General features: G+C 47.9%; 1 protein-coding gene across 6 annotated transcripts in view; it reads left to right on the top strand.

Moving 5' to 3' along the window:
• CARD11 (caspase recruitment domain family member 11) overlaps positions 1–23,325 on the top strand; it is an 86,773-nt gene extending 63,448 nt beyond the window's left edge. For 4 of the 6 annotated variants that reach the window (XM_032961294.2, XM_032961293.2, XM_032961296.2 and 1 more), the window contains 5 exons: positions 4,790–4,919; positions 7,843–8,010; positions 13,123–13,316; positions 17,015–17,130; positions 19,078–23,325. In XM_032961294.2, coding sequence (XP_032817185.2) covers positions 4,790–4,919; positions 7,843–8,010; positions 13,123–13,316; positions 17,015–17,130; positions 19,078–19,315 — 846 coding nt within the window. In that variant the 3' untranslated portion in view covers positions 19,316–23,325. The remainder of the gene's footprint in view (positions 1–4,789; positions 4,920–7,842; positions 8,011–13,122; positions 13,317–17,014; positions 17,131–19,077) is intronic. The other 2 variants (XM_032961297.2, XM_032961298.2) reach the window with 2 other exon arrangements.
• Positions 23,326–25,523: the final 2,198 nt, after the last annotated feature.

Below are 25,523 nucleotides of genomic sequence, written 5' to 3'. Positions count from 1 at the left end.
CCCCCTGTTCACAGAGCTCACGCTCACTCCCTGTGCAACAACGACGTGTGATCCGTCGGCGGGTGACTCCTGCACGAGTCCATAGCCCCTGCAGCCCAATCCAGCCGATGTTTCCAAACAACTCCGTGTTGTTTTACACGGCATTCGATGACGAATGTGCACTGAGATCGTGCTCCTTAGTCTTGTTATTTAATTCTTGGCCAAGTAATACGTCTCAGAAGATATGCCCCTCTTTCTCACGCTCTGGCCACAATTCTGTCTGTCACCTGATGAGGCTGGTTGTAATTACTGGCGACATGTTGCACGCGAATTGTAAATGTTTATGCTCCAACACACCGGTGTGATGAACGAGTAACAAATTGGGTGTGTCGGGTGGTGCTGGGTTTAACGACACATGAATGCAATCTAGCCCACAACAACTCTTATGGTCTCTGGCCTGGTGGTTCTGCGTACGTTATGTGAATAGCAATCGGAAGGCTTCGGGGTCGTTTCAAAATGTTCACGATTTTCAAACTGCTATCTGCGTACAGTGTTTGTGTGTGTTTGTATACACTGCATGGCGACCGATTTAAGAAACAGCCTGGTGTTGCACTCTGGAGTGTTAAACACACCATGGTAGCGGTTGCAGGTTTGACACTGGGCAAGGGTCAACTCTGCCCCATAAGCTCTTCCAGGGTCAATAAATGAGTGCGACTTCCCCAGAGCGTTAACACTGGCCATCCTATGGAGGAGACTGGCCTCTGTGATAGGAATGGCCAAGTTCCACTGCTGGTCTGGGGCTGCCAAAATAGAGGAGCGCAACCAGGCGGTTGTCCCTCATCCCTTGCACGCCCCTGCCATCCGAATCATGTACCTGTACCTTATTACAGATCAATTGAGACCTTATTGGTCATCCCGTGCCCTTATAAATCTCAACGTTCACCCTACAAAGTCCCATCACAAGGGAGAAATACAAACAAATAGACAAAAAAATGCCTGTATTGAAACGGCTGTACGCCGTATGGAACTGAAGCTCAATTTCTCTATACAAGAATACGGGTAAACCGTATGGGTTGAAAGCTATGGTATCAGGTTTTTGCTCATACCGTTTTTTTTTAAATTTCGTAAAGTGATTTAAACAAAGGCACACTCGGTACGTAGAACAATAAGATATTTGAACGCAGTGACCGCCAACATTTAACTCGTCTGAGATTGAGGTGCGTCACGAATGCTCGCGAGTGCACCGACTGAAAACACCTTGCTGCTCTGCCAAATGCCTCCGTCAGACCTGCGCCTCCACTAGAGGGAGGTGTAGGGTCTCTCTGGAAACGATTCTTAAATTGGTTGTGCAAATCCTGCGTCTGAATCTTTAGGGAAATCACCCACACACATGTTCGGTGGGATCCGTGTGCTTGCATATAAAAAAAATGTTGCTGCTGTTGCAGTTTTTTGTTGCCGCTGTGGTCTGGTTGTTGTTAATGGCACTGGCGCCGATGGTGGTGGGGCTGATGGTTGATGATGGTTGGTAATGGTAGTGAGGAGCTGTTTTCGTAGCGATTGTGGTGCACTTTACAGTACACGTTCCTTAGCAACCACAGCGGCAATTGGGGCTGTCGACTTATCCCCACGTGACTGGGTCTCCCCCAAAGTTGACGACTCGGGCTAAAATGAGTACCTGCGGTGGGGCGGTGGGCGAGAGGAAATGCAAGTGGCCGTGCGTGTCGTCGCGGATTAACGGAGTTCAAATCCAGGTCAACTTTTGAAACGTCGTGAGAATTTTAGTGTTTTATTTTATTATTTTATTCTCATTCTGCGTGACTTTACCGAAAGAACCGAAGAAGACCAGGTCAACTTCTTTATTCCAATTCCTCGAGTCGGTAAAATGAGCACCAGTAGGTGAACACTTGTGGGCGTGTTGACGCATCTGCTGATCGGTTCATATTGTTGTAAAGCTCACGGTTTATCCATCGCGCCGCATGCGTAAGCATCTTTATTCTTCGATTATTAATTGTTGTATTTAATGGTTTGTCACCTTGGCAGCCAATTGAGCCCACTGACAATATATATGTAAAATAAGATTCTGAAACTCCGAATCACAACAATTCATTTACTTACTGGCTGTGGTTGGGGAGGTGATGGGTCTTTATATTCCACCTTGTCTTCCATTAGAAATGTGGGATTTCCACCACTGGCTCGGGACAGCCAATGGAAATGAGAGCATCGCTTTGTGCTTATTTGATTCAGCAAGGGGGGATACTTGGACTTTCTGCCAGAGATATGAGGCCTAGTATGCGTTTAAAGTAAATATACTTTGGGATTGCAGCCGAAAAAGTCCACTGATAAGACTTTCATTAATATCATTGTGAAAAGTAAAACAGAAGTCTGCTGTGTAAAGTTGAAATGTCGACCGGCCGTTATGCATCCTACGTATACATTTGTTCCGCAAAGCAAAAGGGACTGGCACTCGCCGTTTGGAGCCATAAAGGAAATGTGCCAAGCGAGATACTGCCGCCAACGTGATAAGTATCATGGAAACAATACCTTTAATACTCGAGCACTTCTTTCTGTGGCATCTACAAGCAAGGATGTTGTAACTACGATAAAGCCTACCTGCCATACTTCCTTGGCAGCTTACAGCAAGTCTCCGAAGCGCCACATATCCTTTAAATCACCAATTGAAGTGTTGCACATAGCCGGAAGCCGAACACTGGACGAGTTAAAAAATATTATCATCGTTGTTTAACTGTTACGTGGAAAAATATATATATTTTATGAGTATTGAAAGAGGTATGAGTACTCTCACTTTACACGACCTGCCAACTGCATAGCTGTGGTGAACACTGCTGGATGCACAGAGGCAGCGTATTTGAGAAACTTGCCCCGTTGTTTCAACTGCCACTCCGGGAGGTTGAGTCTGGAACCGCCGAGCTGTGGATTGCAAGTCCTGTGAGCCACCGTAGCAGCGTCCCCTACGAACAGTATATGCTATTAACAATCAAGTGATACACAAGGAGCCGTGACATGACATCCGTCTTTGGGAGGCAGTATGAGCAACAAGTGGGTTCCTCTCCTACCTGTGAGGATCTCGAGAGTTCCTCGTCCGTGGTGGGTTTTCTCCGGGCACTTGAGTTGCTCCTGCCGAGCCCAACACCCCGCCTGAGAGGGTGACTGAATGTTACGACACAGGGACACGTGGCTGATGCACTGCTCGATGAACAACAACGGTGTTCTTGTTGATAACGACATAACGATGCAGTAATCCATCGACATCGATTTCTTGTGCTCACAACGTATCGCTGTGAATAACCGCTGCATAAAGTCGATTATTTACTATTCGTGATCATTATTTGCTAATGGAATTCATGTGGAGCAATCGCAAATGTACAAACGAGACTGAAAAAGTTACAGTCAAAACCCGTACTACTGTGGTGCCATTGAAGTGAAATTCATTGCTTTAGACTTTAGACTCTCTTGAAACCGGTAAGCCAATTTGAGGTAAACTGCTCTCTTTCAAGGGCAACCTGCCCATAAAGCCAGCATTGGTGGCACGTGATTGCTGTGCTGTACTTCTGCGTTTGCACTTTCTGTGCTCACGACCAGCACGACTAAGTGTGGTTTGGTCCACTACTTGTACGACAGAAACCCTTCATCCAGAGTGACACGTGCAGGGATTCTAAACTTAACTATAAACGAAACCATTTCTCTTCAATGTTTCCAGGTAAGGCCCACTGAGCATGTTGATTCTAAACGTGGAGGGAAAACCAGGAGGAATATCCACATGACCACGCAGAGGACATGCAAATTACAAATATACAGGCGTCAGGGTCAGGATCGAACCCACGACCTCCTGTATACCGGGCAAGGTAGTTAACATCTCGCCACCATGGCGCCCCCTACCATAGCTAAATACACGTTCATGTGTGTTGGCACTCGTTGTGCGATGGTCAGAACACTGAAATGGCAATCCAGAAGTTACGTAGAAGGGAAACAATAATAAAAATATAAAACAATAAAATTATCACGACGCTTCGACTGCAACACAAGCAATCATCATCAGGTGTGAAAACCACAGCAAGAAAGTTTGAAAGAAAGTTTGAAACTTTCTTGCTGTGGCTTTCACACCTGATGATGATTGCTTGTGTTGCAATCGAAACGTCGTGAGAATTTTATTGTTTTATATTTGTATTATTTTATTGTTTCCCTTCTACGTGACTTTACCGAAAGAACCAAGAATATGAATCCCTGCAGTCACGAAAGCTTTAAACCAAAATTTTATCCAGAAGTTGTTCAATTTTACCTCCCGCGGTTGAAACAATGGTGCAAGATTCTTAAATCCTCGTGCCTCTGCGCACCCAAGCAGTATAAACGGGAGCAGCAGTTACTCTCGGCAGGTCACGTGTGGTGGGGTAAAGTGTGGGTACTCTTACCTCTTCCAAGACTTTTTATATTTTCCCACGTAAGAATCGTACAGTGGTGAATTGTCAAAGTGAAAAATGTAACCATAGTTTGCTCTTATTTTTTACGAGTGTTCAGCTTCACGGCTACGTGCAGCGCTTAAAAGTTGATGTTTTGATTTGAGGAACTCTGGTGAGCATGGACGATGAGCCCAAATTCCTACTCGAAGGGCGCCCTCTCGGAGGCCCCCTCGAGTGGAGGCCGTTCCACCAGCAGTGGCGCGTGAGCGAGGAATTGCAGGGCTGCACCTGAACAGCACCCACCCTCATCCTGTCCTCACCTTTTCCATTTGTTTAACCGACGCCAACCTTCGGTCATCGCCTGTTCGTCGATCTCACACCACCTTCCCGCCCAGCAGCTGCTGGGCCGATCGGAGGTGCAGCCGTACAAGCGGCAGTCGAGTGGAGAGCGTATGCGCCTCATGGCGGGTACGGCGGGGCCTCTGCGTTGGGCCTGGGAGGCTCCGGCCTCGCTGGACGGCATTGGTGAGTGTCGGAGTGAGGATCGCAATCTTCATCTATCCCGGGGAAATCCGATGAGCTACGAAGCGGTTGTTTTTGTTCCACAGATGTCAAGTAGAGGCAGGGGGGGGGGTCAGCAAGTTAGAACGAAAAAAACACAAACACGACAGGCACGCAAAGTATAGGAAACGTAAGCAAATTACTCAGAATTCATGCTTAGAATAGATCAAATATTCAAAGCAAACATTTCATAAGTACACTCGTTCCCAAGCTTGGGCAAGACATCAAGACAACAGCAAAAAAACAGTGCCAGACCACACCAAGATGACACACAGTAAGTAGTCCCTCAATAAAATTGCACATTATAATGTAACTATGGATACATGGGTAAGGATGAAAGTTACAAATCACATTTTGGAAAATGCGGTTGTATGCAGCACTAATCTTCTGCTTAAGTATATTAGCCCAAATTGGCCAAAAACAACCGCTGGGAGGCTGGTTAACAAAACAGAACTATTGAAGATCCACAGGGATAAGCCCCTGCTCCCCTCCTTGCGGCCTATGCCTCTTGACGATGTTGAACGCCCTTTTCTGGGCCATTTGCTCAATGATACATCGCTCCTCTTCTGCTGGTACCGCTAAATTAATAGGAACCAGAGTGGCGAGATGTTGATTACCTCGCCTGGTATGCAAAAGGTCGTAGGATCGATCCCGACTGACCCTGCTGACGCCTGCTGTATATTTGGAGTTTGTGTGTCTCTCTCTCTCCCCGCTGTTGCATGGATTTTTCTCCGTGTCCTCCGGTTTATCCCTCCACATTTAGAATCAACGTCGCGCGTTTAGAGTATTTGGCTGCTGGTAATTTACACGCGATAAGCCACTTTCTTGAGCTATCATTTGTGGCCAGGTCGCTTCTAAAAAAGTGCTATATAGCTCAGTGGGGCCTTACCTGGTAAAATAAAAAATAGTTTTATTTTAAGTTTTATAATGGAATGCCCCTTCCTCTGGCTGTACCCAAGTGTACACCGAGCAGTGGCGGCTGGTCATGAGGGGCTGGTGGGGCCAAGAAAACCGCTGGCAAACAAAAAAAATCCATAAAAAATACTTGCACGCGAATTATAAACCGCGTGCTATTCGATGTTCGGCACGAGGTGCAGCACAGCTTCGTGAGGCGGCAGAGCGCGAGTGGTGGCGCAGTACTACAGCTGTGGGGGCTGGACACCTGCCCCCTTACTGTGAAGCGGTTACATTGGGTGGGGGGTGTTGCCCCCCCGTCCATAACCCCACCCAATCCCCTCGCACAGTGAAGGGGAACAGCAAGCCTGGGCTCTTCTCACTGATTTTTGCCTGTGTACTTGTGAGTCGCTGTACCCCTCTGCCCCCCCCCCCCCATTCCCCTGCACCCCACCCCCACCCCGCTGCTTCCCCCTACCCCAAAGGGCTTCTACCACACCTGTATGTTTACTCACCTGTATGTTTAGCCACCTGTATGTCTACTCGCCTGCTGCCGCCACTAGTAACGTATGTACACAGCAACTTTCCTCGTGTGTACAGCTCATTCATTGCAACCCTGCACAGCGGTCAGAAAGTCAATGCGCCTTTTGATTATTTGGCCCCCCGCCGCCACTTTCAGAAGAGTTACAAATGTTTGGAACGATAGTGATTGTTGCGAACTATCACAGTCATTCTAAGGTGGCATTGATGGAGATGGTTGCTGGCTATGATGGTGATTGTAAGGTGGCAATGATGGAGATGGTTGATGGTGGCTATGATGGTGATTGTAAGGTGGCATTGATGGAGATGGTTGATGGTGGCTATGATGGTGATTGTAAGGTGGCATTGATGGAGATGGTTGCTGGCTATGATGGTGATTGTAAGGTGGCAATGCTGGAGATGGTTGATGGTGGCTATGATGGTGATTGTAAGGTGATAATGATGGAGATGGTTGATGGTGGCTATGATGATGATTGTAAGGTGGTAATGATGGAGATGGTTGATGGTGGCTATGATGGTGATTGTAAGGTGGCAATGATGGAGATGGTTGATGGTGGCTATGATGGTGATTGTAAGGTGATAATGAGGAGATGGTTGATGGTGGCTATGATGGTGATTGTAAGGTGGTAATAATGGAGATGGTTGATGGTGGCTATGATGGTGATTGTAAGGTGGTAATGATGGAGATGGTTGCTGGTGGCTATGATGGTGATTGTAAGGTGATAATGAGATGGTTGATGGTGGCTATCATGGTGATTGTAAGGTGGTAATGATGGAGATGGTTGCTGGTGGCTATGATGGTGATTGTAAGGTGGTAATAATGGAGATGGTTGCTGGTGGCTATGATGGTGATTGTAAGGTGGTAATGATGGAGATGGTTGATGGTGGCTATGATGGTGATTGTAAGGTGGTAATGATGGAGATGGTTGATGGTGGCTATCATGGTGATTGTAAGGTGGTAATGATGGAGATGGTTGCTGGTGGCTATGATGGTGATTGTAAGGTGGTAATGATGGAGATGGTTGATGGTGGCTATCATGGTGATTGTAAGGTGGTAATGATGGAGATGGTTGCTGGTGGCTATGATGGTGATTGTAAGGTGGTAATGATGGAGATGGTTGATGGTGGCTATGATGGTGATTGTAAGGTGGTAATGATGGAGATGGTTGCTGGTGGCTATGATGGTGATTGTAAGGTGATAATGATGGAGATGGTTGCTGGTGGCTATGATGGTGATTGTAAGGTGGTAATAATGGAGATGGTTGCTGGTGGCTATGATGGTGATTGTAAGGTGGTAATGATGGAGATGGTTGCTGGTGGCTATGATGGTGATTGTAAGGTGATAATGATGGAGATGGTTGATGGTGGCTATGATGGTGATTGTAAGGTGGTAATGATGGAGATGGTTGCTGGTGGCTATGACGGTGACCCTGCGTGTATGTGTTGCCCACAGAGCGCGAGCGGGAGGCCGACTCCAGCGGGCAGGCGGCGCTCATGCCCTACACGCTGGTGCGGCCGTGTCGCCCTCCGTGCCGTCGCCCGGTGTTGCTGCTGCCCTCGTTCCTGTGTCGCATCGTCTACCCCAAGTTCACGGGCCCCGATTTCACCGAGTGTCCCATGGGTACGCGCACAGCCGCGCACGCCGCACGCACGGACCCCCGCTGCACTCACACACACACACACGACTGCTCGTACATAAAAGAGGGTGGAATGATAATTCACAACCCGGGAATGCAATGATTTGTCTTGACTCCGAGAAGCAATTCCCTTTAAACACAAAAAATAATCGATTTTTCAATATGGCAGTCAATTGTAGCGCCTGTAGTGGATGGAGAGATGATGTGAACCCATTAATACGACGTACGAATCTAACCACATCGACTCTCACATCTGTGCGATTTGCCGCACATATCACGAACTTAAAATCAATATGAACCGCTAAATCGACGCACCTCCCTTCACCCCCTATTTGACGTGAACGAACGTTAAATATCCTCCATACCATCGTGTACAGACCTGTTGGCAAAAGTGCTCTCGGCAGGCACCCATTACGGCTGACATGGCCAGCACCGTGGCGAGCTCCACATTGATGTTTCCGCACCACAGCGAGTTGTCATCGTGTAAGGCTGAGTAGAGCTAGTGGTGGTGCAGGATATGTTTAAGCGCCACTCGCCATTTGTTGCGCAGGAGCACTGATCGGAACACCGGTCGTCAGAATAAAAGTTTAGCGCGCTAATCACTGCCACCACTCCCAATTAGAGTGTGTGTATATATATACACAGTAGAACCCCTCTTAACGACGGTAATTGGTTCCACTTAACAGGTCGTTAAGTGATTTGGTCGTTACGCGAGTATAGCAAATACACGTTAAAGGCTTAATTCTTCCGATAGCATCGAAAGTTACCATTTTTTCACGCAAAAAACGGTACTTTATAATATTTAAACAACGAATATTGATACATGAAGATACTAACAACGTTATAAACACATGACATAAAAGAAACGCTGTTAACCAATGCATTAATTAATATTTACTGTACCTACAACAGCCCGTCGTTAGCAGGGGAATGGTCGGTTTAGCGAACACATTGGGCTCTATGGAGGCACTACACTACTTTACACTACACTATACACTACACATTGGGCTCTATGGAGGCCTGTTGTTACGCGATTAGTTGTTAACACTCGGTCGTTAAGACGGCGTTTTTTTTGCTCGCGACGCTGTCTGTTTGCCTTGGCGAATTATTATTGGCCAAACGTCAAGTCGAGCGACGTGTCCCCACACAGGCGGCACATGTGACGAACGGCAAGTTCCAACACCGAAGAGATTTGTGCCAAACGTCTTATTAGTCCCGGCATGACGAGCTATTTTGTTCCGCTCGCTACAGAATCAACTCTTTTCCCCCCCCCCGCCCCACCTTCCAAGAGCTGCTATCCCCACACAACCGTTCCCCGGAGCTGCTGGCCAGGGTCCCAGAGCCACAGCGGCACAAGCGGCTTCATCTTTCTCCGCTCAAAGCAGCGATGATCGTGGCGCAGACGTAACCTCGCAAGATGTTTTTGTTGCGTACAGTTCGTGTGCACGCCCGCGAATGTTTATGTGGCGGTACAGTCGGTGTATACACGCAACATTTCTGGACACGCAAGTAAAGTGTTGTCCGTAAAAATGTGCACGGCCATTGTTTATGCGAATCAGAATTTGTTTGTGAGACTACGGTGCACGCATTCATGATTTATGAAATATCATGAAAGGTCAAGAGCTTAAAATAGCTTAACAATGGCATATACAGACTATTCTAATAGTTTGGCCTGGTCGCTGAGTGAGAGAACGAGTGGCTCGCAATCGCAAGGTTGTGAGTTCACATCCTGGTTTTTTGGGTTTGCCTCAGCCCGTCCACTTTTGTGAAAAAGTCAAGTGGTTGTCCTGTAGATGGACTCACTCCTGCCATAGGAATGGAGATTATCCACCACTGACTCAGGGATGCGGACAGCAGAAGAGCCATATCCTCATTTGAGCAAGAACTCTCTTTGACCCTCTTGCAACAGTCCCAGTACGCTCGGCAGCGTGCGACTCCACCGACTATGCAACGCTGTGCCTGTGACGCTTCTCACCTCCTCGCACCAACCCCGCACCTTCCGATTTACCATGGTTGGCTACGTACGGTGCAATAGAAGTTCAGCATACATACACGGTGCACAGACGCCATTTGGAATGCAGCGTTGGACGCTTACTGTGAAGTTTCGGTGGACTTTGTGGACGGTCCGTACATACAGAACGGCAAACGCGTAATTTCCTCAAAATCTAGTAAACAAAGTGTGCCCGGCTCCGACAAGAATTCGGTGGAAATTCCACGTTCCTATGACAGGCATCAGCTAACCCATGGAACCGCCGCTGCCAACTCCTCACAAAGTGGCGTCGAATTGCTTTAACGAAGAATATAATAAACCGTCCAAATAGGCTGAACTATTCCTCGCCTTGTTACCTAGAACTAGAATGGAAACGGTGCAATGGTTAACACACTGGACTCGCAATTTGGAGGTCGGCAACTCGATCCATCTTCAGGCGCGGCAGTTGAAACAACGGTGCAAGTTTCTTGAATCCCCCACGACGCCTCTTTCCACGCAGAAGTGTATATGGGTTCACTACGGTTAGTTCCGTCGGCAGGTTGAGTGCAGCAGGGCTAAAGGCGTGGCTTACAGCCACCTCTTCCAACACGTCTGTCGACGTGGAAGAGAAGACCAAAGAGCCTCTCGAGTTGGCTCTAGTGGAAGCTCTTCTGCCAGAAGTGATGTGAACAAGGAATTTCAGTGCTGGACCTCTTGCCTTTTTTTTACATTTTTAAGGTGGAAATAGTTATGCCCTTGGCAGTTATGTACAGATATGGGTTTGCTGGTTTTTTTTAATGCTGATTTCAAGAGATAACCTGGCAGCCATTCCTTTGGCACCATGGGCTCGTGAAGCTCAAAGCCACACACTAAACAGTTTTTTTTTTCCTCATGGTTTAGCCGGCAGATGGCATCGGGCCCCACATGGGCTCCAGGCCAAGCCGATAGCATGCACAGCTTTTGTTTGGGAAATGTACGGTTGTGCAACTTCCTTGTGCAAATAAATCATCTCCCGTCTCCAAAAAGGGCAGAAAGAGGCGTGTTCCGCCTCCGTTAAGGTCCCTCCGAGCCGCACGTGATCGGTCGACCGACAATCGGGGCCCCGCTTATCCGGCGTGGTCCCACGTTTAGAAGTTTGAAAATAGTTCATACTTGGGTCTCCTATGGAATCGGCTGGGGTGGCTTTGAGAGGATAAATTAACTTGTGCCGCAGTATATTTGGCCTTAAAATTTCGTCAGATAAAACCGGCACAGAGATCGAGTTCATTTGTACGTTACCTCGACAGTCTTGCTGACCACCATATGAACAATTATGTTGTCACTTTGTAGCAAGTTGTTAGTATCTCCTTCCCAGTCACAAATAACTGCACACAAAACTAAATTGTTAACATTTTCGCTGGGCACATACTTAAGTCAAACTCTGCCAAAGGTTTTGTTGTTGTTCTAATGAGTGGGGCACAGAGAGAACGCTGTACAAATGCACCCACTTTGTCCATGATGGACCCTGGAAGGATGTTAGACTGAGGGCCCATTACATCACTTCCGCCCATTTTACAAATGAGACACGCGTAGCCTCGGTTCCTCCACGGAAGACAACTAACGTCTCCTCTCCCGTGTGCTCCATTTGATCTGGCGGACACAAAAGAACTGGCAACAATAAAACTCGAAAAGGGTTAAAGGAAGAAAAAAGTGGCCCTGGGGGGGGGGGGTGGCGGGGGGGGGGGGTGGCTGGGGGAAGGGACGGACTCGCCTGTGGGACAGCAGACGGCACACAAACAAAGTCGGGGCACGGGGCTGGCGGCACTCGCCGCCGCCATAGGGGGAAGAGACCTCCCGAGCCGGAACGTCTGCCAATTCCCAGTGCGCGCGCGCTTGCTCGCTGTTTACGGATGCGTGGCATCTAAACGGTGCGCGATTTTGGTGCATGGCAATCCCCTGTAATCCGTGCTTCCTTCCGCCGCAAATTCAGGCTGGCGCATTTGCATACGTAAATATAACTATGGTGTTCTAGATTTGAAGCTTTCGTGACTGCAAGGATCCATACTCTTTGGTTCTATTCGGTAAAGTCACGTAGGTAAAAAAATAAAAAAACAAAAATCACGACGTTGCGGCCACAACACAAGCGGCCTTCATCAGGTGAAGAGGATCAGGCTTCCACTCCAGCGCTGTCCTCGAGACAGCCTGATCCCTTCACCGGATGAAGGCCGCTTGTGTTGTGGCCGAAAACGTCGTGATTTTTGTTGTTTTATTTTTTTACCTACGTGACTTTACCGAATAGAACCAAAGAGTGTAACTATGGTGTACGCGCGGCTATGTGTGTGCGCACGCATTTCGGTGCCTGCCTTTGTGTTTTTTTTGTTTATGTGCGTTCGTGCCTATCTTCGGTCGCACCGATGTAAACATGTTTCGACGTACGTGTATGCGTATGTACGTACACGCCACCGTGTATGTCTGCAGAGTAGTTCACGGTAAATACTGTAACTCGGCATGAAATACATACCCAATTGCAGTGCGGTCAATATCAATAGGGGACTATCTTCTTTGGTTCTTTCGGTAAAGTCACGTGGAATGAGAATAAAATAATAAATTAATAAAATAAAATAACACAATAAAATTCTCACGACGTTTCGGCCACAACACAAGTGGCCTTCATCAGGTGAAGGGACGAGACTGTCTGGAGGACAGCGCTCCAGCAGTGACTTTACCGAAAGAACCAAAGAAGATGAATCCTTGCAGTCACGAAAGCTTTAAATCGAAATAGGGGACTACGTAAGAAACTGTTGGCTAGTGCTGCTGGCCGCAGTGCTAGGTGCCGTAGCATCCCCTCCTGTGCAATATCACAGCAAAGGCTAAACCAGACAGTTGGCGAAAGCATTTTTATTTTCTATCGACCGCTTCGAGCAAACGCTTTTGTTCATATTCCTGGTTCTTTCGGTAAAGTCACGTAGAAGGGAAACAATAAAATAATAATAAACAATATAAAACAATTAAATTCTCACGATGTTTCGACTGCAACACAAGCAGTCATCATCACGTGTGAAAAACCACAGCAAGAAAATTTGAAAAAAGTGGCGGTTATTTTTTCTTTGTTCGTGTTTTGTCCGTGCGAACGACTGCACGGCTTTAGGTTTTCGTCGTGCGAAGTTGTGCCCTGCCGCTCTCGTTCCTGCCTCCTCGTGTTCCGCGACGCGTGCAGAGGAAGCGCAGAGAGAGGAGCTGGCGGAAAGGCAGCAGAAGGGCGACCTCCTGGGCTGGAGGGAGGAGAAGAACAATTCGGTGACCGTGTGCAGCGTCCGCGGCGTCGAGGAGGTCATCGCCACGGTGCGTCCGCTGCTGCATCCTGCTCTCGTCCCTGCGTCGCTCGCCCGACGTCGAGGCCGCGATGAGGCGCCGGTGGGGGGGGGGGGGGGTAGGGGGGAATCGCAGGGCAAATCGTTCAGAATTGGAATCTTTATTTAGACTGGCCGAGGAATCTCTCCGATGAGCTATGAAGCTCTTTGTCACAGATGGTCCGTCCGGGGACGGCTCGGCAAGTTACAACAAAAGGAGTACAAAGTATAGGAAGGGGTAAGCAAGTCACTGAAAAGGAATAAATAAATTGCAAAGGTATTTCAATGCCTGCCGAATTTTTCATACAATAAATGCAATCTCGGGCAAGACGGCAAAACAACAACAACAACAGTCTCAGAACACAGCAAGAAAACACAGTAGTCCCTCAATAAAAGTGCACATTCAAATTGAACTATGTACACACGGGTAAGGATTAAAGTTACAAATCACATTTGCAAATGTGCTTGTGTCCAGCACTGATCGTCTGCTTCAGGATATTTATTTGAAGAAAGATTTACGATGTGAAGGGAGGGAAACAATGTTGTTCAAGAACGTTTGGCACTGCAACGGCAAGCGCTTTGTCACATATTCTTATTCTCGTTCTTGGGAAAGTTAATTTTATGGCATTACATTTTTTTTAATTTGCTAGAAATAATTTCTAATCTTTAGAGTTCTCTGCACATTTAATCTTATTTCTTAATTAAGGTTTATGCCTATTTCATATACATAATACTGTTAAGAGTTACAAAGGGTTTAAAAAACAATCTGAACATTGGGTCACATTGACCTCTAATGCTCATTTCTCATTGCCGGTTTGACCATGTGGCATTTTACAGATTTGGAGAACCCGCCCAAGTGCATAGCGAAAGGCAAAAGTGTCTCGGTGTGCGCGCATCAATCGTGTGTCTCGGCGCAGGTGATTCAAAGCAACGACTTGGCTTGCAAGTTGGAAAAGATGGCATGAGCCGCTGCTTCACCCAATGCCTCGTGTTTGGCTTCACTTGAGGGAAAGCATCGGGGTGACTGACTGGGTTTGGCAGTGGCATAAAAGCGCAGGCAGGAGTATTTTACGACTGTCATTTATGAACATTGCCCTCATGACTGAAAAGCGTTTTGCATGTGGTGAGATCATTGCTGGCAGTTGTCTTTTCCTCTCTCTGCTCTGAAGAAGGGCCATTATCCGAAACGTCCGCTTATTCTTGCTTTTCGGTGATATCAATATGAGTGGTGCAACCTGTTCTGGGCTGTTAATAAGTAGATATATTCATTAACACGCCTGGCAGACTAATATGATTTTGAGAATTGTTATTCTTCTTCGTGATATATAATTTTTCACGTTTATAAAGACTTCGTGAACTGCCCTCAAAGAGTTGCAATCCAATGATAAAGGTCTCCCATTTAGCCTTAACACTGTTGGGGCAAGTGCTGTCCACCAGCATCTACAAAGGCCAGCGCGGCGCAGCGGGGATGGGTGGCCAGCAGCTTGCCCGGCCATTTCTGTTTCCCTAGGGGTGATATTGCCACATCGCACCAGGTACTCATTTTAGGCCGAGCCGAGTTAGGGGAGGCCCCAGGACTGGTTCAGATAATCATCACTGGTGTTGACCATGAGCAGGTTGCTGGGTTCAAAGTGTGCCAAGTGCTGCGCCACCGCCCCCCAAAACGAGTTGCAATTCGCGCACGCAGACGCGTCAGACATGTTGCAAGTCTGTAACAACTGCTGCAAGCTTTTATCTGTGCTTACGATGAGTTTAGGGTTTGTTGTGCTGCCGTTTGCACATTCTGACCAATGTTCTGAGCCAAGACGGCACTACTGGCAGAGGTCTCGCTAAACTGATGCGCTGCAAAGCGTGCACGATGTTCAAAGATGTGCCAGTGTTTTTGTCATAATTTTTTTGAGAGAGCACAAGCTGTACTTTTGGGGTGGAATAATCATTGACAGGAGGAGACACATTTCCACTGAAACCGGCCACTCTGCTTGAAGCCTGCTCATTTTTTTTTTTAACGTGAGTGCATGCTGTGGATAGTTTGAAAAAGACTCATCACTGCGTAGAGCGCCGTAAGTTTCCGCTCAAGCCTTGACAGTTTGTCTTGCTGTAGACGTTTGAGGCCGCATTTTCTCTATGTAAACGTGCGACGCTTTAACGTTCAATTAGCGTTCAGAAGTGCAGTATCGGCCACCATAAACAGGAGCGCATATTTCTCAACAATTGTTTAAAGATGGGCTTTGAAAGATATTTTCCGATTTTTTTTCATCAGCAACACAAATCCTTCCTCCGCTCAGACATTTACACGCCACAAAAAACTCCCACTCGCAATGAAAACAAAGCGTGATTTTATGCCGATTGAACGTGTTTTTTTAGCCCTTACACCGTAATTCGTAACTTGGCCGTCTGCGCGTGGTTGCCGCCTCGTCACGATGCGATTTCGTCATCCACAGGTCGTGCGTGAGTCATCTCCAATCGGGGTTTTCCAAATGCACAATGCGTCTTCACAAAGCGGGTTCACAATGGCGCTGTGCGTGACTGCGGCAGCAATGAAGCAAGGGCGCACGCTCTCGTTCCCCTTTTGTCGGCAGCTCACGCACGCACGCGCCCCAGTTACACTCATCAGAGGCTCTGTTTAGATGAGTTTGCAGTGGTATGTGCGGTCAGGACTGTGCCCTTTGCACCTCCCGCGATTGTGCCTTGATGGCTACGAACGCCTCCTACCTGGTTACTGTGCATCTGGAGTGGTAATACTGTGGTATTACCCACACAGCATCGTTGAACCCACAAATGGTTGCAATTTTTTGTCCCGTGCCAGTTAGAAGTTTGACATTTTCACGACTTGCTTGGTTAGTGTGATGGCTTACAGACTCTCTCTTCTTCAGTTTATACTGCCATTGGATTTCTTACAGTTACACTGACAACGCTGCCAAGCACGTCCTTAAATTAGAGGATAAATAAATAATTTATCGTTATATACCTTCCATATTTGTGTCTCCACGTGAAGTGAATTATGTGTTTTTATTCATCCCATTAGGCTACACGGCCTTCCGGCAGTGCATTGCTTTCAGCAACAAGAATTTTTAATACGAGCAAACTCTGCACCAATATCAACTTTGAGTGTTTCGCCAGCAAAGTCACACTCACTTGAATCAATGTTGGTTAAATTCCAGATGTTTATAGGCAAGGACCCTATCTGTTGGATATGAGTTTTAGTTTGACGCAAAACTATATGATACAGAGCACAAAATAATTTGTGGCGAATATACGCATAAAAATATTTTTTTCCTAATTTGTTATTCCATAATGGCGCAAATTATTATGCTGTACCTGAATTAGAAAGTATCATTGTATGAAGACGCGTAATGATGCATCGCTTCATCCTTTCAGCATCGATTCTTACGCTCGCCACATACAAATAAAACCGTGCTGGTGAAAATCACTCCTATCCAATCCATCTCTTTTGTATGCAAGTAGTTCATATGTCCGCCCTGCAACCACGAGATGCACTGCAATGCACCGCAAGGGTTATTAAAAGATTCTTGAATCGATTCACGACCTCAAATCGTGGCACTTTGGTGAATTGCGAAGGGGGGGGCACGGATGCACAACAGGTCTGGTTGTAACATCGCTGCCGCTCGCCCGCCCTGCGGAGGTACAACGTTTTCCGCCGCGTTTGCTCCCGCGTGTGTGCGCGTGCAGAACAAGCACTGCCTGCTCGACCTGGGACTGGAGTGCATCACGAGGCTGCACCACGCCGAGGTGTACCCCATCATCGTGCACGTGTGCCTGGGCGACAAGAACATTCGCAAGATCAGGTGAGGAGGGGCAGCGCCCCCGCTCTAGATTTCAGCCACCGCTTGTACAAGCCGAACCGTTAAACCCACGGTGCCCGACTGCGATCTCTACGGTCTCGTACCTGGCGTGCAACAACAAACGTCCAAACGACAAACGGCTTTCACTACGCGGAATAAGGGATAGGCGACCGTTTTATTTATTAATGATATTTCAGTCGGAGCACGGTACAGAGCACGAACCGCGGCATGGGGGAGAGGGGGGTACAGAAACCCCGTGGACGTAAGTCCCAAATGCTGTGCTCCTGGATTTAGAGAAGGGAGGAGATTGGCCTCGCTGACCCACCGACCACAGGTCGAGGGGGTATAGGGGTGGCCACCACTTGCTGAAAAGTTATCGGTTAGCGCCACACGGAAAACATTCTCTCTGCCGTGTACGTGCGAGATGACGAACCGCTCCGAAACCACCGGAAAAAAAGTTAGGTCTTCCGCAAACCTCACGTCCGCCGAAACGCACTGAGGACCGAACAGCGGCTGACCAATCGGAGCGATCGGCCGCTGCGTGGCTCGCTCGGGGGGGAACTCACGCGGCACTAAACGCCCTCGCGTCCACGCAGCGCGGCGGCGCTAATGGATGGAAATGTGTTTGATGTCATCTCGCGCCTTGTACACTTGTGCATTTGTCAATGCGTACACAGTGGGAGCATAATATATTATTTATATTCTTGGTTCTTTCGGTAAAGTCACGTAGAAGGGAAACAATAAAATAATAAAAATATGAAACAATTTGTTTTTATTGTTTTATATTTGTATTGTTTTATTGTTTCCCTTCTACGTGACTTTACCGAAAGAACCAAGAATATGAATCCCAGCAGTCACGAAAGCTTTAAATCAAAATATATTATGTGTTAATGTGATTGACACTTGTTTACCTGGGAAAGCCTCGCTGTGTCTCGGTCTCTTTCGGGAGGATGCTTCTCGTGTGGACACTTTGCCGATTTAGTGTTGCCAATGGATGAATGTTTCCGCGGTTAGGAGGGCGATGTTGCTCTGTGTGTGATCCCAATTGAGAAATGTTTTGTAGCCAAGAATGGCCAATCACCTTGGCCCCTCTCCCCACCTCCCTCCATGAGCCACTTTGCCAAAACTTCACGTGGCCGAGAGCCACAAGAAGCTGAAGCTGAGCAGGTCACGTGGGGTGGTCGCATCGATTGGTCGCTTGGGGTGGTCACATGGCCAGCTCGCTCCCTCTGGTCGGCTGTGGACCTTTTGAATCGAGAACTCTGCAGGAGCGCCCTGGGGAGTGCTCGCCACAGGCTGGTCCCACTTGAAACGTTATTCTTTGTTCCCCGTTGCAAGTTAATTTCTATCTCAAAATTAAACATTAGCTGCCTCTGTCCGGGCTCACTTGAAGTGCCCGTGAGCCGTGGTTTTGGTCACCCCAGCCACACGCTGTACGTGCGGTACTGTCAAAATGTTTTGGGAACAAGTTGTAAAAGGTTTTGTTCAATTTCCTTTTATATCTTTCTCAGAACGTCTTGACTCACTTCTTTGTAGACAGACAAAAGACTATTGTGTTTTATATTCGACGGAAGAAGTCCCAGTTAGGATGATAAACATTTCCGGTCGCACAAACCGGCATGTACAGAGAAGATACTTGTACGGACACATAGCCAAATTGCCTAACTATGACTAACTAAACAACTGAATGCTTCGACAGCTCTGAAAGATAGCTTTCAGATGAATATCTAGATAAAGTCATTTTTTCACAATAAAATCCCACTCCCTTTGAAGATGACGTAAAATAGGCTCACTCTGGTACTCTGTTTGAGCCCTTCCACATTTAATTCCCCGGAGGGATTGACCCCCTACCCTCCTTGCCCCCACTCTCGCCCCACCGCTACCACCACGCTCACCCGACCGCCCGCGATGGCCTTTATTCCCGGCCGCGCGGCTCCCCTCTCATTGCAGGAAGCTGTTAGGCAAGCTGGATCGCTCGGACGAGGAGGTGCTGAGGCAGTGCCGCGCCGAGGAGAAGGCGCTCGAGGCCCTGCCGTGCCTGTACGCGCGCCTCGGCGCCGGGGGACAGCAGAGCTGGGCGAGCGCAGAGGAGCTGGCGCGCGCTGTGCAGGAGCGCGTGGCTGACGAGCAACGCAGGATCGTGTGGATCGGCCTCACCGACCCAGTGCCCAACGAGAAGCAGCCCTGAATACGAGCTTCTCCCCCACCGCCGCTGTCGTTAAGTCGTCTCTCCCCTAACCCCCCCTCCCCCTCCCCACCCCTCCTGCCGGTGGACCCCACGCGCGCGCAGGGGTTGGTCGCTGCGTCGTGTGAACTCGCCGCCTGCGGTTCTGCGGCGATGCGCGCGTCCCTGTTCCGCCGCACATCCCAGCCGCGCCAATGCAGGGCCCTCGCAGGGGGCACGTGGTTTTTCTCACTGCCCGTTTCCCGAGCTGAGGCAGAACCAACCTGTGAAACTCCCGGCCTCGCCAGACGCCTCAGTCTGGCTCGTCAGGGGTGGGCAGAGGTACGCGCGTGACATTGGCGGGTGCAGGTCTGGTTCCGCAGTTCCTCTCGAGCTGCGCCAGGCTGGCTGGGCATGGCCCCGGCACAGCTAGGCTCAGTTCCACAGTGGAAAGAGGTAACGGCGTCGCAATCGCCTCGTCGCGAGAGCCGTTGATGCAGGGTTGTGGCTGTCGTGGCCAGTGGCCTGGCACCTGGCTCTCTCGAGGAGCTGCATAGGAGTCGAATGGAGTTTGCGTAATGTGATGGGCACTGCAGGGTAAATCATCTGTGCCAGGGTATGGTTTTGTGAGCCTGGCTTCCCCTATCAAGTGAATGGAGCCCTTGTTGGACTGGTAAGGCCCACTGAGCTATGTAGGTTTTTTTTTCAGAAGCGACCTGGGAACAATTGGTAGCTTGACGAAGTGGCTTATGTGGGAAGGTATAGCAGCCAATACTCTAAATGTGGAGGGAAAAACCGGAGGACCTGGAGAAAAATTCCATGAGACCACGGGGAGAGAGAACATGCAAACTCCAAATATACAGCAGGCGTCAGGGTCAGGATCGAACACACGACCTCCTGTACACCAGGCGAGGTAGTTAACATCTCACCACGGAGAGAGAGAGACACGCAAACTCTAAATATACAGCAGGCGTCGGGGTCAGGATCGAACACACGACCTCCTGTACACCAGGCGAGGTAGTTAACATCTCGCCATTGCGGTGCCTCAACCAAGCGCTCGATGGAGCGGGACAGCTGGCTGCGAGTCCACGTTGTTACGCGCCGGTGCCTGTCTCTAAAATGCCATTCCTTCCAAATCCCACCTGGAATTGCACGGGATTTATTTATTTTTTTGCTTGAGAGATATCGACTGTAAGTAAAATGAACAAAATTGTCAAGGTTCGATTGTTTTTATTTTCAGCAGTTATTTTGTTTTAATGCTTTTGACACTGTTCAGAATAAACGAGCGGAATTGTGCCTTCACACTTTATATGCTTTTGATAAGTCCCTGTGTGCCATTGTCGTAAACCAAAAGCAGCCGCAATGTGTGGAGCTGCCAAGTTGGACAACGATTTTCACTGGATTTTCACGATAACATTTTAGCTGCTAATTTCACTGTTTCTCTTAACCCTGCCATAGTCTTGTTTACTGCACTTTCGTAGTGTGCATTTGTGCGGTCAATACACCAAACAAATGAAAACGCAAATGAAAAGGACGGGTAATTTCACGTGAATAATCAATGTGGTTTAAGCTGTGAAACGCAGACAAATAACAGTGCTGTATTGTATATAATTAATTTTCTGGATAGGAGGATTACTTTGTACCTCTATACTTAACAATTTAGTTCAGAAGTGCATGCGGGGCAGTATGAGCCACGATGCAAAAATTCTGGCAGCGGAGTGAAGACCGGTCTGAATTCTGTCAAAAGTGGGTGCGCGATTTAGGCACACTAATTCTGTCGTGTTTTTAAATTCTGACACTGGCTCATGCTTGTGCCGCGCGTGCAAAAGCATTACCAAAGGTCACAAGAGTCTTCCACTTCAGTGGCCGTTCACCGGTGTACTTATACTTGAGTGGTAAACACGCATCCTACAATTGACCCAAGTGTCCACCTCAATTTCAAGCCACACCATGAAAGGTGTGCCTGGTCACTTTGCTATCCTAGAATTTTTACGAGAGGTTATTCAGACGATAGCTCTCTTTTGGAGTATATTGTTTGAATGAAAGGAATCGCGTTTCAATCGGTAAATTGTTGTAACGCTTAATTGACACGGGGACAAGGAAATGCGGTTGCACGCACGACCGAGACACACGCGCAGGCACTCTGAGGGGGAAACGCTTTGTCAAACGTGCACACACGGAACAAATCTGGCCTGCTGACATTACTTTATGCAAAATCTGCCGGAGGAATACGGTTTCCTGATGAGGCACTCACGGTGGGAAGCCAATGCAGGCCCTTAAATGCTTTGAGCCGTCAATGCTTGTGGACAGCTGTGATAGCGGTTTTGCCAACAAGGTCTGAGTGTACAAACTGGGCTCGCATGGCCACCCACATGTATCCGTGCGTATCCACACAGTATACGGGGTGATCCATTTATAGCTGAACAACTTATTTAGCGATGTGACTGCTTCGGCAGTTGTGCCCAAGCGCCAGTAACAACACGCTCAACACGTTCGTCATGGGCACGGTGGCCCTAAAAGGAAAAGTATATAATAGGCTGGTTTGGGAAATGTCTTTATCAATTTCAGGTTGTGCTATGAAGAAGGGCCATTGCCTGAAAGGTCACAATTTATACAAACACCACGAAAATAGTTTGGAGACATTTTATAGACAACCGCATTTTAAGTCAAAGCCTCTTCAGTTCTTGCAGTGTTTTGCTCGTAAAGCGTCTTATGTTGTGGTGGAACCCGCACACAGTTCCCATGGAATAGACCTGTGTGTGTGTACGTGTTTGCGTGCGAACCCGGCGACCCGAGTTTGATTGCCACTCGCGGCCACCACCAGTGACGATTATCTGAACCAGTCCTGGGCTTCCCCTAGGTCGACACGGCCTCAAATGAGTACCTGGTGCGGTGTGTAAACATCGCCACGAGGGAGACAAAGCCGGCCGGGCCTGGTCACCCATCCCCTTGGATGATGTGCCAGCCTTCATAGGTGCTCACGAACAGCATTTGCCCCAAACAGTCTTTAAAGGCTATACGGGGGATGATTATCTTTTTTTGTGTGCGTGCGTGCGTGCGCGAGCCACAGATCCAATAATTTCAGTTCGCACTACCACATTCCTTCTCGATAATATGTGGAGCCCTACGCATTAACAATATTCGGTCACCCTTTGAGACGAAAGCAAAAGGGTTATGAGTGGTGTACCTATATAAATGTTTCACCCTGTACTAATTTTCTCAGTGGTTCGTACACACATTACACATTGTTTTTAAACTGCGCCATACTTTTATACTATGCGATGTTACACGTGACGTTTTATACTGCAACATGACAATGTTTTATTCAATCGTGTTTTAGTTTTTGTTAATGTTTTCTAAGTATGCAGATTTTAAAGTATCCAACTTCATATCCTCCTCGGTGGTTGTTGGAATAGACTTTTTTTTCTTTATTTGTTACGATAATTCGTGCTGCAGTAACTGGTTTGTATTTACAAGATGCAGTCGAGATATACGTCCCAGGTTGTATGTGAATTCGCCAGGGCTGATCCTTCAGTAAATATGCCTCCTGTGCTTAAAATTCATGAAATGTTCATCTGAAATGTGTCCAAAAATTATTTTCTACGTTTGATCTTGTCCCATGCATCCTGTGTACTTCCATACCTGGTGGCTGATCACAACATTTAAAGAGTTACAATAAAATGTGACGAGTCCCCTGCCTCAGAAATATGTAATTGTTAAAACCGGCTCAGGACCGCGAAATGTTGTAAGTGTCGCTGCGTTTCGGGGGAGATCATTTGATTTGACGTGAATAGAATTCAATACAATCTTATGCATATGTAGACTTATTTTGATACCCTCCCTTATTCAGTTTATATGAACACTCGTAGATAATGTTCACACTGGTCATATTACATCCTAGTCATTGATCTACTGTTCAGAAAATAACATTGGTACACTGGCATGAATTGCTATGTTTATAAATAGTGTGTGTGTGAGTGTTTACATTAACTTGCCTACTCTTTTTTTTATTAAATCCCTCCCTTTTAAATATGTATTTTGCAAAGAGTGGCATTCTATATTCACGCATCGCACGAGTGTGTAGTTTTTTTGCCGTTAATAAAAAAAAATGTGTTTTCACTACTGGACATTCCCAGGAAGCACACACGCGCCCCTTGGTAATAAAGCATCGTCTGGTATCATTAAAACGGGATTGATTGAGTACATGAGAGCTTGGTGGCTCACGTCGCTTCTGGTTCGGGCGTGTCATGGTCAGCTGCTCGGGTTGCGATTTACCCTGGGAGAAATGCAACTCCTATCGAATCGTCCCAACAAGAATGAACGAATTAATAATCAATTGTCCCGGAATTGTGTTCGGACGTTTTTCAAGGCATCCCCCCGTCGGTTTCGACGTGCAAGATGGCCTTGGTCGTTCTCGCTTTGCGGCGAAGCGGCCCAGTGCGATGGGGGGGGGGGGTACCGTTTTTGGCCGCTTGTCACGGAGGTTTTCGCAGTTCGATTCCGCAAATACCCGCCGTGGTTTTGCGCCTGCTGCTGCTGCTGGGAGTTGTTTGAGCATCGAAATGCCATGCGCCCGCGTGCTTCCCAGCCGGGGGTCAAAGACTCCCCGACGTCACCCGACGCGAGTTGGGTCATCGTGTGCGGGCTTTATGGGGTCCACATTTGTCGCCTTGGAAATGTAGCCGCGAATTGCTGTATTGGGATTACGTGGAGTGGCATCGTCTCCCTCCTGTGAAACCACTGCGCGGGCTGAAACGGCACATTCGCGATGGCCTTTGCACTGATAAGAATGGCGCGAATAGCAAATGTTGCGAAATTATTACAGCATAATCATCGCAGCAGCAGTGTCATCATCACTGCCACGACTTACAAAACGAATGCTCTTCCATTCATTTTGAATATCAGCGCTTCCGTCATCACAATAAGTGCATCGCCATTACATCCCACCCTCATTCCATACAACAAACTATGTCGCCAGCAAAACATTTCCAAGTGCCGTATACAGCATTTGTAAATATTATGGTCGAAAATAAACTCAGTATCAACTATCCATCAAAATAATAGTCCTTTACATTAATTTATGAAGGCCCGAGTCTGACAGTTTATTCAGGAGAGTTTTGAAGTAGGGTGTATGATATGGTCAGTTCCTGTAAATGATGATGAAGACACAAAAAAAAACAGAACTACGCTCGCATGTTAACCAACGACGATAAAAATGCAAGGGCTAGTGTGTCGTTGCATACTTCCCATGCCCTTCACATTGCGAGTGGCGAGATGGTACATTCCAATAAAGACCGATTATCTCAATGCTTTGGCTGTGCACAACCCTTATATGGCAACGATTATGGGCCCTGTCGGTGGCTTTTTTTTCTCGTGACTTTGGTGGGGTCACATGCGCCAGGGCTGCCGAGGAGCGTTGGGCCGAGTTGGTCTTCCCCGTTTCTGAACCGTTGCCAGGTTTCGCTTCTCAATGCGCGCAATGTGTTGAAGAGGCTCAAGCGTTCTACTCCACAGCTACTCAAGCGGGCGCGCGCGCGCGCACACACACTCACACACACACCCAGAAACACTGAGATCGGGTGGGCGGGGAGGGAATATCCTATTCCAGCTGATGAAAGAGATCTCGGGGTCGCTGGGGTTGGGACTGGAATGGGTGAATCTCAAGAATGGGGGCTGACCAGAGTGACCGCGACACCACGTGTGTAGATGACGGTGCCATTGGAAAGCTACGGCCGCCAGAGCCAGCTTAAAACTCGACGGAACAACCCCGAGTCATGTCGACGTTGCTCGGAGGCATTTTAAAAATAGAATCTTAGGAGTGGACGCACATGCAGGGCGATCCACCTATCGATACCCCACTACAATAACGGACATGTTACTGTGTGTACGTGTACATATAGAGGCAACTAAATGTAATTTCAAAGCTTCGGCATGACTCCCGCCAAACGAACGTTGCATATTTTAACGCTCTCCGTAAGATGTGCGATCACCCGTTGAGACCAAAAGTCAGGGGACATTCTCGAAATCAGCGGGGTATCTATAAATGGATCGCCGTGTATTTGTGAGCACTGCAGTCTTGTAAGCAGCATCGGGAAGCCTCAAGCAGAGGAACGATCTTAAGTGGCCTCTTGCTGAATTGTAGCAAATTTAACAAGGGGATAACGCTCTTGCAAGGTACCATGGGAAAATACAAGGTTGTCTGTGCTTTTAAGAAAACAAAAATTGGCTTCTG

This window comes from Petromyzon marinus, chromosome 26 (genome assembly GCF_048934315.1).
Source record: "Petromyzon marinus isolate PM22_M1 ecotype Great Lakes invasive population chromosome 26, UKy_Petmar_22M1.pri1.0, whole genome shotgun sequence".
Taxonomy (NCBI): Eukaryota; Metazoa; Chordata; class Hyperoartia; order Petromyzontiformes; family Petromyzontidae; genus Petromyzon; species Petromyzon marinus.
This window is presented reverse-complemented; position numbering and strand designations above follow the sequence as displayed.